Source organism: Cyprinodon variegatus, unplaced genomic scaffold, assembly GCF_000732505.1.
Source record: "Cyprinodon variegatus isolate N-32 unplaced genomic scaffold, C_variegatus-1.0 Scaffold507, whole genome shotgun sequence".
Lineage (NCBI taxonomy): Eukaryota > Metazoa > Chordata > Actinopteri > Cyprinodontiformes > Cyprinodontidae > Cyprinodon > Cyprinodon variegatus.
Window position 1 is genome coordinate 19,300 of NW_015150960.1, and position 15,042 is coordinate 34,341.

General features: G+C 41.0%; 1 protein-coding gene across 2 annotated transcripts; it reads left to right on the top strand.

Moving 5' to 3' along the window:
* The first annotated feature begins 4,384 nt into the window (after positions 1-4,384).
* Positions 4,385-14,799, top strand: LOC107094807 (AT-rich interactive domain-containing protein 1A-like). Of its 2 annotated transcripts, none has more exons than XM_015390653.1 (7): positions 4,385-4,514; positions 4,870-4,964; positions 9,420-9,464; positions 10,759-10,904; positions 12,375-12,782; positions 12,968-13,222; positions 13,304-14,798. In XM_015390653.1, exons 2-7 carry the CDS (start codon positions 4,898-4,900, stop codon positions 14,279-14,281), a joined length of 1,899 nt encoding a protein of 632 aa, XP_015246139.1. In that variant the 5' UTR covers positions 4,385-4,514; positions 4,870-4,897; the 3' UTR covers positions 14,282-14,798. The 2 variants fall into 2 exon arrangements, with proteins under 2 accessions (XP_015246139.1, XP_015246140.1); XM_015390654.1 differs by lacking the exon at positions 4,385-4,514 and adding an exon at positions 4,587-4,794 and having other exon boundaries at positions 13,304-14,799.
* Positions 14,800-15,042: the final 243 nt, after the last annotated feature.

Consider the following 15,042-nt stretch of genomic DNA (forward strand, 5'->3'; position numbering starts at 1 on the left):
TTGTTTTGCTAGGTTTTGTCAGGGTATAACCAGCTTTTCAGAATATTGCTGCAAAAATTATCCTTACAAAGAAATGCAAAAATTCATAATTCTTTTTTTTTTTTAAGTTAATAACCCCCTTTAGCTGTTTTTTATAGTCCCGCAGACTGCATGACTTATACATTGGCTTGAAAAATTATTCATACCCCTGGAATTGATACATTACAACCACAAGCAAAATATAGATTTTATTAGATTTTTATTTGAAAGACAAACACAAGTTAAATACAGTTATCAGGTATAAAAAAAATATATATGGTTTTCTTTCTTTTTTTTAACAAATAAAAAACTGAAAATGGCATTATGCAAAAATATTCACCCCCCCAGTGACGGCACCTTTTCAGGGCCGGCTCTTGGTTCTTTGGTGCCCAAGGTAGGAGAGCAACTTTGGGTACAAAGTCAAATGTAACGTAAAGCTGTACAGTCAACAGCAAAACTCAAATATTAGGGATATGACAACAACTTTGAAAGGCAACATTAATGAATACATGTAAACCTTAAAGATAAGAACCCTGAGAATGGAGTGCAAAATTAAAACCATATTTCTCTCTTTTATTTCTGCAACTGTCCAGCAGATGGCTCCCCTGGCAGTCGCCTGTGTCACCTGTTGGCAAACCCGGCCCTGCCTCACTTGCTGCAAGTCTTTTATAGTTAATCTCTACCAGCTTTAAAGATCTAGTGACTAAAATGTTTGCCCTTTTTCTTTGTCAGAGAGCTCAAGCTCAGTCAGATCATATGCAGAGTCTTTAGAACAGCAGTTTTCAGATCTGGTCGCAGAACTTTGACTGGGCCGTTCTAACATGTGTAACATACTGTTTCAAAAATGAGCTGGTCTCTGTCCTGTTATATAGAAACAGGATTATTTCAGTGTGTTTCTCTGGATTAGGACGTACCACTAAAATAAATAATTACAGCTTATACACTGTTTCAAAATTTCTGGAATAGGTGCTGCGATAATTTTTCCAGCTCTAAAACTCATAATGCTGATAAATGCTGTAGTTTTCACGTTTTTAATGAAATGTAACCTGCCAGCTCTATTCAGTTTATATGTAATCTCAAGGCTCTTTACAGAGACAATTCAACCAGATCATTCAGTCAGATTGATTCAAAGTTTTCTTTCCAAGGAAAACCAGTTGATTGCATCGACTCATTGACACAACAGCAATCCCTTACACCAAGCATGCTTGTAGCGACAGTGGACAGAAAAACTCCCCTTTATCAGGAAGAAACCTCCAGCAGAACCAGGCTCTGTCACGTTTTGGTTGTGGTTAGAGCAGCGGTCCCCGACCTTTTTTGCACCACGGACCGCTATATGGCAGGTGGGGTGGGTGGGGGGGATACGATCAAGTAAAATGATACGACTGGCGTAAAATCAAATACAAACAGCATAAAAGTAAAACAACAAGCTGGTCCCATCTGGGCGTAATTGGAAACAATGACAGACGAAGTGTGCTCCTGATGTCCAGTCTGCTCCGTAGCTTTGTTTTGGTCGCTGTAACAGCAGAAAATGCCGCTTCACAAAGATAGAATGTTATAGATAGGATGAGTCTTGAACTGAATTAACCTGTGTCAAGAGGCACAGATGCACTGACTGATGTAATTGGGAGTGAATACCGCAATTTTTTTAAATATTTTTCAAAATAAAACATCAATCAGACTCTGATCATCGATAAATTTTATATATATATATATTTTTATTTTTTTTTTTCTGTTCGGCCCGGTACGAAATGACCAACGGACCGGTACCGGTCCGCTGCCCGGTGGTTGGGGACCGCTGGTTTAGAGGACCCAAATGCAGAGGCAGAGAGGCTGAGGGGATTTCTTGTAGTTTTAATGCAAACACAAATAATAGAGGAAAAATCCAAAAATCCGACTAAAAATGTAACACAGACCAGAACCATGGAGACATCAAGGGAAACACGCACAAGGAGCCAGGGACAGACGAGGTGAGAAGACAACAGCGACGACAGGACCAGCAACAACAAGGAACCAACAAGGAGTGACAGCAGAGGGAGAGTATAAATAGCTGACTGAGACAAAGGCAGGGCTAACGAGCAGATAAGGAGCAGGTGAGAGGAGATAACGAGCAGAGTTGCGTCCTGATCCACACTCCTTACCAGTAGGTGGCGGTAATGCACACCAATAAGTTGCTTGTCAACCGCCATTAAAACAAGAAACAACAACAAGATAACGAGCCGGTGAGAGGAGATAACGAGGGAGCCAAGGGGAAAGGAACACACACACACAAGAGGGCAACGCAGGACAACAGAAAAACATGAGAACTAACATAAATCTAGAAACAACAACAAAACAGGAATTAAACCAATAAAACTAGGAAACATGGAGCAAAGTAAAGCAAAACAGGACCAAAACCATGACAGGCTCAGTGTGAGCGGCCATCTGCCGAGGCCGACTGGGGTTCAAAGAGAAAGAAGCAGAGATACAGAAAGAAGCAGAGATAGAAAAGGCAACTGTCAACAGGCTCCAGAGGCGGCCCCGTCCAGGAAACACTCAGCCAGGCAGACGAGCTCCAAGCCAGCTCCCATGTCAGAGGATGAAGAGAACACATCCAGTTAGTCACAGTAAGATAAACAGGACTACACTGAAAAACAGGCCCAGGTCCAACATAATAAACTACTTTTTTTCATTTTCATCAGAATTCTGGCTGCAACATTTTGGATCAGCGAAACGCTTTTAACCTTAAATTAGGTTTGACAGAACCACGTGGGTCTTAGTTCTAAAATACCAAATAAGCACTAAAACTATTTTAGATATTGTCAAAACCATATCTACCAACGGTTACAAGCTTGTAACCATTGGTACTTAAAATAATCTGCTTTTAGTTTATAATAACCTTGAATATTGAGGAAGCATGAGCTAATCTAAGATGGCTCAGATGCCACTAAAGCAGTAAAATTAAAGGTAGGGGTTTACATTTGCTGAAGTGTCCTCAGGTTTCTGCTTTCTAGTGCAGCAGTGACTCATGTCTCCGAGTGTTTTTGATGCCATTCCCACCTTCAGATATGTAACCACAATGACTCATATGAAGAGACATGCTTGGGTTGTTTAAGTGACAGCAACCCAACAATAAACTGAATGGAAAGTAGGGGCCTTAATGGGTCCATTAGTGGCTTAACAGGCCCTATCAGTCTTATCTCTTTTTCAGCCTGAATGACTGGGGGGGGGCTGCTTTTTTTCTCGCAGCAGGAGGGAGTCTTGGGGTGTCCTGGGCCCCAGAGGTGGGCTTGCAGTCCTTTTCATGGGTGGGATTGGTTTGGTAGCAGTGAGTCACTGCCTTAAGGAGGAGAGCCATGTAACCCAAACCGGCCTGGTCATTTCTTCTTCACACAGCATCATCTAGGTTTAGATGTTTGTTTTTTATACTACATTTTATCTTATTGATAATAAAAACTGCATTAACTGTATACATTTGCTTTTTATTAATTTTGAATTTGTCCGAAACATTTAAATGTGACAAATCAGTTTTAATGCTAATTAGACACATACAACTTAATTTTCATTTAAATTCCTACCATAAAAATAATACACCAACAGGCTCCTGTGTAGAAATAACAACATTAAAGCTCTCCTGGTTGCTTCTTGCATGTCTCAGGATGGCTTCCTGGTTATCTTGGTATAAACCCTCACACTGGAAAAAATCCAAATATACTGTAGATAAATCCTTTTTTCTTAAAATAAGTGCATTTGTACTTGGATTGAGGAGGTAAAAGAGACATTTTGCCAATAGAAAAAGACAATTCACATTTATAATAAGGAAACGCAATTGCATTGTCTTATTTCAAGTGCATTTTATCTAAATATCTTATTTTAAGAGTAAAAATACTAATTCCATTGGCAAATCATCTTGTTAAACCTACTCAAAATAAGGGTAAATACCCTTAATTTAAGAAATTTTTACTTATTTTTTCTAGATTTTTCCAGTGCATGTTATTCTCATGTACTGCAGGTGTAAAGCTTTCAGGATGGTGACTGGCAGTCCCCCTGTAGTTATCCCTGAATGAAGTTAACTGAAACATATGTACCTTATTAACCAAAAAGCATGAAAATAATATGTATTTGAAACTTAGTAGAAACTCTATCATTAAACCCCCATTTGAAATCCAATCAAAAAAGCAGCCTTCTTCAACTTATTATTCCACGTTTCCAGCTTCTCTCCAGCACCTCCCACTTTCTCCTATCCTGCCTTTAATTACTGTGCCTGTAAGACACCTGATTGGCCCAAAACTTCAAGCCAATCTTGTCGAGTTAGCCCCTCGACCCCCTCAGGTGGTCTATGTGTGGCTGAGACGATGTTCTCAGTTAAAAACCTTGTTATTTCTTGAAACCTAGACAGTCTGTGAGGAGAGCACAGCATTGTGCTCCGGGAGTCCCTGTCGAAAACAAACCACACAGACATCCGGGCTCTCTTAGGCTGCACTTACAGACGGACAAAACAGATTAAAAAAAACCCACAGGTAAGAGGCCAAACATGGTGAAGCCTGTGTTTACACCAGGAGTTTGGGGTAATTTCCAAGGTTGAGAAGTTAGTTTTGTGGGAGAAAACACCTGGTTTTAGTCTTATGATGACAAAGCACAGGCTTTAGCTGCTGCAGCAGCACAAGTATTAAAGGGATTCACCTCAGCAGCAGTGAGGTGAGCAAAAGCAGAGAGAAGAGTTACCAGATAACAGAAACATCATTGACTGGAGGGTGAAACAACACTTTTAACAACCTAGTTTTTGCAGTAACAAACAAGGTAGAACATCTTTAAAAGTCAGACAAAGACAAAGTCAAACAGATTTTTGAAAACTAATCTTCACTTTTTGTTTAGTCCTTGCAGGAGTGTGAGAAGCACGGTCATGGCTGAACGGAGGAGGCTGTGTGGTGTGCTGATCGCCACCTTTGTTGTTATGATGCTGCTGCCTGGTGAGTACACAGTCGGGGATTACAAGCAGCGTCAGAGTGCTGTAATATGCAGTTTTTAAAAAGATAACTACAAGTGCAAAAGTATGCAAGTGTCTCCAAATGTCCCTTGGATTAAAAGTTTAGTGAAGTTGGAGCTCATTAAAAAAGCACAGTTTAAATGTCAGCCGGTATACAATGATTATTTCTATTATAAGGCAAGCTGTTATTTACTAGAAATTAGGCGTTGGGTTTGCATGATGACAGCGAGCAGCAGAAGCAGCCTCAGGAGAGACTGTTGCTTTGTTTAAAATCATTTATTTTGTCAGTTAGATCAGTTCTGGACCCAAAGGTGCTGACTTTTGTAGCACAGAGGGTCCAATCTGGCTTAAAGAGCTGTGACATTTCTCATTAAGGCAAACTCCCATCTGACCCTCTGGATATATATGGTTACTGCTGAATTAATCCTGAGCGTATTTCTGCATCGCAGGAGAGTAAAACATGCTCGATTCATCACTTTCCAGCAGCATTAGATAACTGAGTATTCAAGGTGGAAGTTTATGAAAATATTGAGCCTCTGCAACTCTGCACATTCAGAAGGAGAGCATAGAGTCACTATTTGCATTGATTTTCAAATGATAAAAGCGCTCTGTGGCACTGATACTCAGGTGATTGAACAGGTCTCTGCCGGGACTCGATCAGGAATCAGGAATAAAAAGCATATTTAAGGTTTGACACATTAAATACAAGAATGATGAATGGTTAGATCAGGAGGATAACACCCAGGGGGAAAATGAGACTCATTTAATCCTTTTAGTCCTGAAAAGAAACAACATTTATTAATCTTATCCCTTTTCTTTATTTACTCAGTCATAACAGAGATTTTTACAACAAAGTGGTGCAGTTTTTGTAGGCAAAAGAGAAAATTCAATGCACTTAGTCCTGTTGATAAAGTCCATTATGTGTGGCAGCCACCACATTCATTATAGGAAAGAGGGAGAGAAAACCTTAAATCGACACAGATTTTCTTTTTGCAGTGCTCTTATAGTGGGATATAATGGCATTTTATTCTTCAACATCCTCCAAAAACAATATTTTATTATTTGGTTATGGCTACGACTGTGGCTATGGGCATGTTTTTATGTTTTGCTCTCTTCTTGATCCAATTTACTCATTTATGGAGACCAACAAACCTCTGTCTCTCCTTTGTTATATTTTCTTACATATTTTCTTATATAGGATATATTTTCTCCTTTCCCCTTTTGAGGTGTGGATCATGAGATCTATACCCTGGGGAAAAGATTATTTACTATTTGGTCTGAAAAATAGCTTCTTTTTTCACATATCTTTGTCTCAATAATCCCAGAGGCAGTGATTTTGTTTGAAAAAAAAAGTCCTAAATTTAAAATAAAATATTTAATCATTTTATATTAATGCATTAATTGTATTAATTCAATTGAATAAATTCAATCATTTTCATTTATTAAATGATCATTTCCAGTCCAGGCAGCTAAGGCAAGCCGTAAAGCTTTAATTAGGTTTATCTTGTTACAAGGAATGTCAATGATATTGAGATCTGTACTTTTTTTTGTACGTTTTATTTTTTTTTTGTTTTTCATGTAAACATATAACTAATTTTTACACATCAAAAGTGTTTTGTTCACCTGCAAAGGCAAACAGTACAGTAATACTCCTTTCCCACTGGCCAAAAACCTGTTTAAACCCAGAACAATCGTCTGTTAGTGACAGTGGGAAAAGCTCACGACTCGGCAAGCGACCTGCGTTAAAATCGCCTCAGCTCGGATCAGCATGCTGTGGGAACATCGAACCCGCGTTGACCCAATAAAATTACATGACACCATTTAACGCAATGTACGGATGTCAACACATCACGCCACTTCTGATCTAACAGGCCTAAACAACTCTATTTACATTCGATAAACATGTAGCAGTTCTGGTGAGAGGGGTTCACTAACAGAGCAAAAATAATAAGGAATACTGGCTTCCCTACATGTTGCTCTCCATTCTTTAATCTCCTGATTTCCTTTGCACTGTCGACAGCATCAGTGCTCGCTCACCCAGCGTGATACCGTCATCAGACACACAGTGGTGGGGGACAGTGGCCATATAGTTTGCTAGCATGGGGTCAGGCTCGGCTTTTTGATCAAATGGGAAAAGAGCCAAAAGCCGATTGTTTTAAAAACCCAGGTTTTCAGCGGGAAAGCGGCTTAAGCGACCTGGGTTAAAATGGTCTTCAAACGGCTTGACTCTGATCGGCATACAGTGGGAATATAAGACCCAGGTCGACCCGATAATTTACATGATATCATTGAACAACCTTGCACCAGTCGTGTCTGATATGACAGACCAAAACAAATCTGCTTACATTCAATAAAAAATGGTGCAGCACTGGTAGGAGAGACTCAGATGGACAAAGAACAAAACAATAAAGCAGACTTACTAAGCCCTGGCTTCCTTACATGTTGCTCTCTGTTGTTTACTTTCCTGATTTCTGTTGTACTGATGGCATCATCAACCATAACCAGCATACTGGCGTCACGAGACACAAGACACTTAATGGCGGTAGAACAGAGGCCAGCCAGCTTGCTAGCGAGGGGTCAGATGCAATTTTTTTTGCTAAAGGGAAGAGAGCCAAATGTTTGAAAAACCTGCGTTAACCCGTTAACTTCAGTGGTAAAGAGTCATTGGTTTGGTTTCCTTGAGGTGTTAAAGCAGTACTAAAGAACTTTTGAGTTTGGCTCCCCCCAGTGGAGAAAAGCTGTATTGTTTTTCCTGAAATTAGACAGCATTTCCCATGAGGACCAGCCTGGTAAAGCCCATAGTGTGGTAAAATCATGAACTCCCGGTCGCCTGCAGTTGGCTTGAACAACATTTCTGTTTTTAATGAATGTGTGAAAGATGAATAGCAATGAAGTAATAAATCTAACTGTGGGGGAACAATGTCAAACGACAATGTTTAAAATAAGAAACGTTTAACTAAGTCGACTGACTATCACAAAAGTTAGAAAAATATTATATGAAGGTTGAAAATTTACTTAGTGTTGGTCTAAGGGCAGATATCCTGTGCAAAGGGGGAATATTACAACTTTTGCCTCTGAATTCAATTCTTTTCATACGTACATTTAGGTTCAGGCAAAATAATAAATAAATAAATAATGCTTTATTAGTAGTTTTACTTTTGGATTTGTTTGGAGTGCCAGTATATGCCTTGAAAAACATTTATTTTATTATTTATTAAGATCGTTATTCTCCGCCTCTGAAGTCTCTTTTAGAGTTTTCATTGTGGGATTATGTCGCTGCATTTAAAGATTAGCTTTTTTATCTGATCTGATTTCCTGGCTACATAACACAGATTTGGGAAGAATTACCAGCAAGGCCATTTTCTTAGTTTAATCATATGTAGTTCTTTAAATCTTCTAAATTAATGATGAGTTTCATATCTTCAACTAGTACGTCTCAAGGTCCTGTGTGTGAAGGCTCTTGACCTCCACGTCGTCGCCTCAGCACCCAGCTCGTACATCACGCCCCGACTCGAAGGCATATCTCTGATGTTCATAAATCACCAGTAAACATTTCAGCTCCTATGCCACCTGTTTCCAGTTTGCTCCCCTGACTTGATCGGGAGTTTTCTTCTTTTTAAAAGTGTTTTAGCCAGTTTAACCAAGGAGGAGTGAAAGGGGGTGGGGTAGAGGGCTTCCTTTCATCATTCCTGCTCCCGTTAAAAAATCAGTACCTGTCAGCATCACCTCCTGCTCTGCTCTTAAAGCTCAGCTATTTCCAGATGTGCAAAATGCTTTTTTCTCTCATTTTTACGAGCTCATAAAAAACAATCCAGCGGATACACAGAAGCTACCCCACCCCCACCCCCCTTTCTCCACATCACCACATCACCTCAGGTCACCTTCCCTTTAATTTAGCTTTCATCTGCACCTCCTGGCCTTCTTCATCAAACCTTCTCCTCAACTCTGAACATTTATTGATGTTTTCTCCGCTTTGGACCTCGGCCACGTCATCCTGAATCTTTGGATCTTTTTATTCCTCTTTCTCCTTCCCCCCTGTAAGGGATTAACACCTTTCCCCCAGGGAGATGAAAGAGATCAGGAGCAGAGCTAATTCTGCTTTTCCCCTCTGCGTATGGGGGTCACACCGTGCGATACACATGTGCACACAGACAAAGATAGGTCTGTGCACATACAGCGTTTTGGACGCGCAACAGGAGGCTAGATGTTACAGGCGTCCCTATAAAATCTACAAAGAGCTGCCGATTCAGCTTCAGGCAGAGCCAATTACTCCTGGCCCACTCCATGAATGATATGAGCCCCTAAGTGTTTGAGGTTTAATGTCATATTATCATTGCATTAAAGACAAATTATAAATCCTTAAAAGAAAAAGCTAGCAAAGTTTAGCCAACTAACTTCTGGATATGTCATTTACTTTTGCTTTTTTCTCTGTTTGCAGCATTCTCGTCTGCAGGGCCTGTACGCCAAAGGTCTAAAGGAGATGGTAAATATGTCAGCTGTGTCTGCCATTTCCCCTTAAAATGCAGGCCTTGCCTGTTACCTTACACCAGATACTGTATTGTATTTTATTTCGATTTTATGCAACAGACCAAAGCAATTTGTTCCATGCTTTCATAATCAGTCCCTCAATCAGTATCTTGTAAAACAAAATTTATATGCACTTGTCTGCATATAGATGCTAAAATGTTTGTATATCTTTGCTAGAAAAAGCTCAACCGACGCCAGATTAAAGGAACGCCATCAGTCGCCATCAGTTTTCAAGCTTTACTATAGATTCTCAGCTGGAGGAAATGCTGTAAAGCAAGCCCTTTCCTTTATATCTTAGTCTCTATGCTCTAAATTTTGTCACTGTCTAAATATGGCATCTTCTAAAGATTTTGCTTCCAAAGTTACCCTCTTATTACTTCCATAAATCTTTAAATCAACTCTTCCTTTTTTTCTGCCCTAGAAGGGCTTCCCTAAAGTATGAAGCATCCACCACTATGTCTCACCATAAGGATGGTCGGCATTATTGGCCAAGTAATTCCTTATTTAGGCGGCCTTCCTCTTTTCTACAAAGACCTGTAAGAACATGACTAATAGATGTTCTGTGAGCAGGTAGTAAACATTAGGCGGTGGATGTCAGCACTTCCTCCAGAGACACGTTGAGCCTCTTAACTGGTTCTCTGGTTACTGTTCTTCTTTCCTCTTCTGTTAGCCGTGGTCAGGCGGTCATTTCTTTTAGGTCTGTAGTTGTGCCACCTCCTTTCCATTTCCAGATGATGGACTTAAAGGAGAAGATCTTTGAGATCTTAAGATTGGGTTATTTTTGATAAGCTAACCCTGCCTTTCCACAGCTCTATCTGTGACTTTTTGTGTCTACAAGGTCAGCGTGATTTAAGCTTAAATTAAACTACACCCAGCTGGACTCCACTTACTAATTAGGAGAACCTTAAGTGAAATTAATTAGGCTGGATATAGGTGCATCAAAGTAAATATCAGCTAAATATAATTGTACATTATGTGTTTTATATATTCATAAAATTTTATTTTTGTTCAACCTTTGTTAGCCTTAGTTTAAGTTGTTCTATTACATAAAAGCCTAATAAAAACAGCGATATTTCTGGTTAATTACATGGCGAAAAAGATGTGTGGGTTTTACAAGAACTGAGAACTGTACAAGGCACTATATTTGAACTAGAATAGACAAACAGCTTTAGGTCATGAAGTGTCTTATCAAATACTTAAAATGCCCAGACGAGTCTGACTCATGGCCTTCTGTCTGGGTTATTTCTCAGTGGGGGCAAGTATCCAGGAAAAGGCAGAAGCTGCAGCTTTACACAGGAGGCTGATCCGTAACCGCAGGAATATCAGCTGGTACAAACAACACTCTGACTTCTGGGCCTGGTATAAGTACTTTACAGACAACGGCAACCAGGAGGCAGTGAGTTTAACACACACACATATGCATCTATCTTTGCAGGGCCTTTTCATTGACTTCCATTCATTTCTAACCCACTTCTATAGCCTAACCATGACCCTTACTCTAACCCATTGCCAGTATATTCCTAACCCTAGCCTTAGTCTAACATTAATTCATACCATACCTCTGAGCTGAATCTCTAACATTGAAAATGGGGGATCTGTCACATTAGGGCCGGCCTTTGGTCCCCACAAGGCCTGCTGGTCCTCAGAAGACTGGTAAATATAGCAAAACAGTCCTAAATAGATAAAATAAACAAGTGATTTATTCTGTCTGTGTCACTCATGGGTTGGCTTTTGTTATCAAGGTTAAGAAAGGTTTTAAAAGGTTAAGGTTTCTAAGCAGCTAATTTTTGTTATGCAGTTTTGATTTAAAATAATAATTTTAGAGCAAGGGCCAGTGAAGGTTTTTTTGAGTGATCTGAGTTTTCTTTTGTTGTTTTGAACACAGGGGTCTGTCACAAAACAACATAGAGACACAGACCTAAATGCCCTTCTATAAAATGATCTCTTAAAACAGGCATTTCTGTCCTCCATGAAAAACTGCAGAGTCATACAATTATACATGTGTAATTGGGAGAGGTAACCTTTTACTTACACAAATACGTGTTTATTTTGGTCTTAACCTAATTTTTAGACTTTCTGGTCAATGCTGTTTATTGGGAATCCCGACTTTCCTTCTTTTCAGAAAATACGGGAGTACCATAGCAACCAACTGCTCAACCAGCTGTCTCAATGTTGTGTTCCTTTAGCACTTTGCAAATTCTCCCATTTAATCTTAATCCATTGATTACAATAAAAGTAAGGTTTCCACCTTATAAAATGAAGACATTTCTTTGTTATATATATATAAAAAGTCTATGTGAAGCCATTTCCCAGGATCTTTTTAGAAATAACTAACATAACTTATGTTTGTTACATCAATAGCCTTATGGCATTAATGTGTGTTGCCAAAAACTGTGCTTTTAGGAATTCCCTGTATTATTTTCTGCCTGTTTTAGTGACCAGATACATACAATAATTCATACCTGATTGCATTATGTTCCATCTTCTGCCACTTATCTATCAGGGTGCTAATCGACAGCAGTCTTTGGCCAAAAGCTGGGGTATACCCTGGAAGGGTCGCTAGTCTATTGTGGTGCAATACATAGACATAAAGTCATGCACGCTATCACAGCAAAAGGGCAATTTAAAGATAACAGCCATGTTGTGGGAGGAAGCTGGAGTATCCACAAAGAACCAAGACAGACATGGGAAGAACATACAAACTCTTTGTGGAAAGACCCCAGACTGGGAATCAAACCCAGGACATTCTTTTTTCCTCACCCCTTCAGCCATTTAAAGAAAGCTCTTGCAAGACTGATCCACTTTCCTAATGTCTAATTTTCCTGCTTAATTTCTTTTTAGTAACCACTAACTTGCACCTTCCCAGGTTCAGGAAATGGACAAGATCTACCTGGCCTATCTCCAGAACAAGAACCGCGCTGAGGCGCGTCGTTCCTACAGGGCCTACCTGCGCCACTTGGGGGAGATATACAAGTCCTGTGCTGACTCAGATGATCCCAGCTGCGTGGCATCTTACACAGCCAGGCCTCAATCCAAACCAGAGCCCCCTAAACCAGCACCCATGAAAACATGTGACCCGACAAAGGATGCTCACTGCTTGTATATGGCTCTATCCCAGGGTAAGAGCCCCTACATGCCTCTGGTGGTCTCGGTTGCCCCTGCAGCTCCAGCAAAGGCTCCTGCTCCTTTGTATGTTCGTGCTGCTCCTCAAGCAAAGGACCCAGCATCAGGACATTATTATTACTCTCCCTCTGCAATGTCTTTCCTTTCCAGGGTAAGATTATGTGTTTTAATTATGCAAACATATTGTCTGCTAAACTGCGTTGGCAGTTTCAGCTTAATTTGAAAGTCAAAATCAAAGCAGGGAAGACTTGTGAGGTCTCTTATCAAAAGAATAATTGGGATAGATTTTCACTGTTCAAACTGATTTTTTTCCGCGTCTGTATCTCATTGACTCAGGAGCAAAAGGCTGAGCTGCTGCGCATCTGCTCTGCTGATGATGTGGAGTGTCTGCAGTACCACCTCAGAGCTGCTTATGGTTATCGTCCTTCTGCCGGTCCCCTCCCATCCTACAGCCACCTGGGCTGTGACCCCAAGAAAGACCCTTCCTGCACCCCTAAACTAGTTCAAAAGGCCCCTTCTGGTCTCTACCTTCAGTACCCCAACTGTGATCCTCAACGGGACCCTTACTGTGCCTATGGAGCCTCTCTAATGGTAAGTATTTACCATACCATCTAAATTTCACTTCTCGTTCATATTCTCAGTATTAGTACTTACTTTGGCCCCATCCTTCAGGCTCCTCGTGCTCCTAACCCCCCGGCCCATGCCGGGCCCGGATCCTGCAACCCTCTTTTTGAAGACAACTGCAACCCTCTGACAGCCACCAGGTTCTCATCTCCCCCAGAGGAATACAGAGGCGGTGAAAGAGATGAAGCTGCATCTATTCGTGCAGCTCCTCCTCCTGCTGAGCAGAAGGACCCCTACGCCATGTTTAGAGATGCTTATGCTAATGCTAACAGAGTTACTGATCCATATGCAATGTACCGGCAGCAGCCAAACCCAGCCGCTCCTCAGTCTACTGATCCATACAACATTCTCCGCCAGTTCATGTCCCAAGCTCAGGATAATGACCCGTACGCCCCTCGCATGTCTGCTCCTGAATCTAACCCCAATGATCCTTACTCTGCTCTCCGGGATGCCATGAATCGTCAGAGCTCTCTCCCACCCCGTCAGCAGTACCAGTTTACCAATCCCAGTTATGAGGAGCCGACCCAGGAGGAGCGTCACCCTCTGGGACCACCGGGTAAAACCAAAGAAGGCTATGATTGTTACATTGGTTACGACAGTGAATGCTTTCCAGTAAGGCCCAGCCAACCTCGTTCCGGAGCTCCTCGTCATACTCCTTACCCTGCGGAGGCCTATCAACCATCCCAGAACCCAGAGGGCCCACGCAGCGGTATCCTGGAGCCAGAGAATCCTCACTGTGACCCAGAGTATGACCCTGACTGCCGCCTGCGTCGTTACGAGCCAGAGCAGCCCCAGCCCGAACATCACAACGAGCAGGACCACAGCCGGGGCGGAGAGTCCGAGCCAAATGAACAGGACCAGTATGAGGCTGAGCCCTACCAGAGCGGTCAGGAGGAGCCATATATGGCTTATACACCTCCCTCGCAGGGAATGCCCAGCCTCCAGGACATCCTAAGGAGCTATGGAGACCGCTTCCCTGAACAGGACGACCACAGAGCTTATGCGGCCGACTACCGCAGAAAGTAAAGGTGTGCATGCAAACAGTAGGACATAAAACAAACAGTCCCATGCGTTCAAGTAGCACAGACCCTGAACGCCTTATGCAGCAAGTGACCAGCTCTGGTTGGTCTGGAAATGGGACATTGGTCAAGTCTGTACAGCTAAAGAGCAAAGAACATGCACATAACGTCCAGGTATAACCTCCAGCTGAAGGAGAACATTCAAAAAACATTGCTGAAAATCAGCTGCCTTGTATGACTTTAGATGCTTCAGACCGATTCGGTGCATTTGTTTTCTGCCTCCAACCTTCAACCTCATTCATTATTTCCTTATCTCAAACTTTGCTTCTGATTCTATGCTTCAAACCTTTTCAAGTTTTATCTGTTGCTTTCAGTGATGGATTTTATAAAGATTTTATCTCTTTATTTTAATTGTTCTAATAAAAAACAAACCCTCTAGAATCTCTTGGTGCATTTTATTTAGAGGAACATGGGAACTCTTTGCAGCAACTGCACAGTATTAAATAAACAATATATTTTAACTATATCTTTTCTGCCTGCCTAATTATCACTTGCTGATAATAAAAGCTTTTTTATTAGATAAATCAATTTAAAGCCTCGTTCGCCAATTACTATGCACCATTCAAATGCAAGGTAATTAAAAGTCCTGCACAGAAAAATAAAGGGACAGAGGTTAAAACATTTATTAACACCAAGAATGCAGCAAAATGTTTATAGAAATGAAGGGTAAAAAAATGAAAGCAAAAGAAATATATAGCTAAAACATAA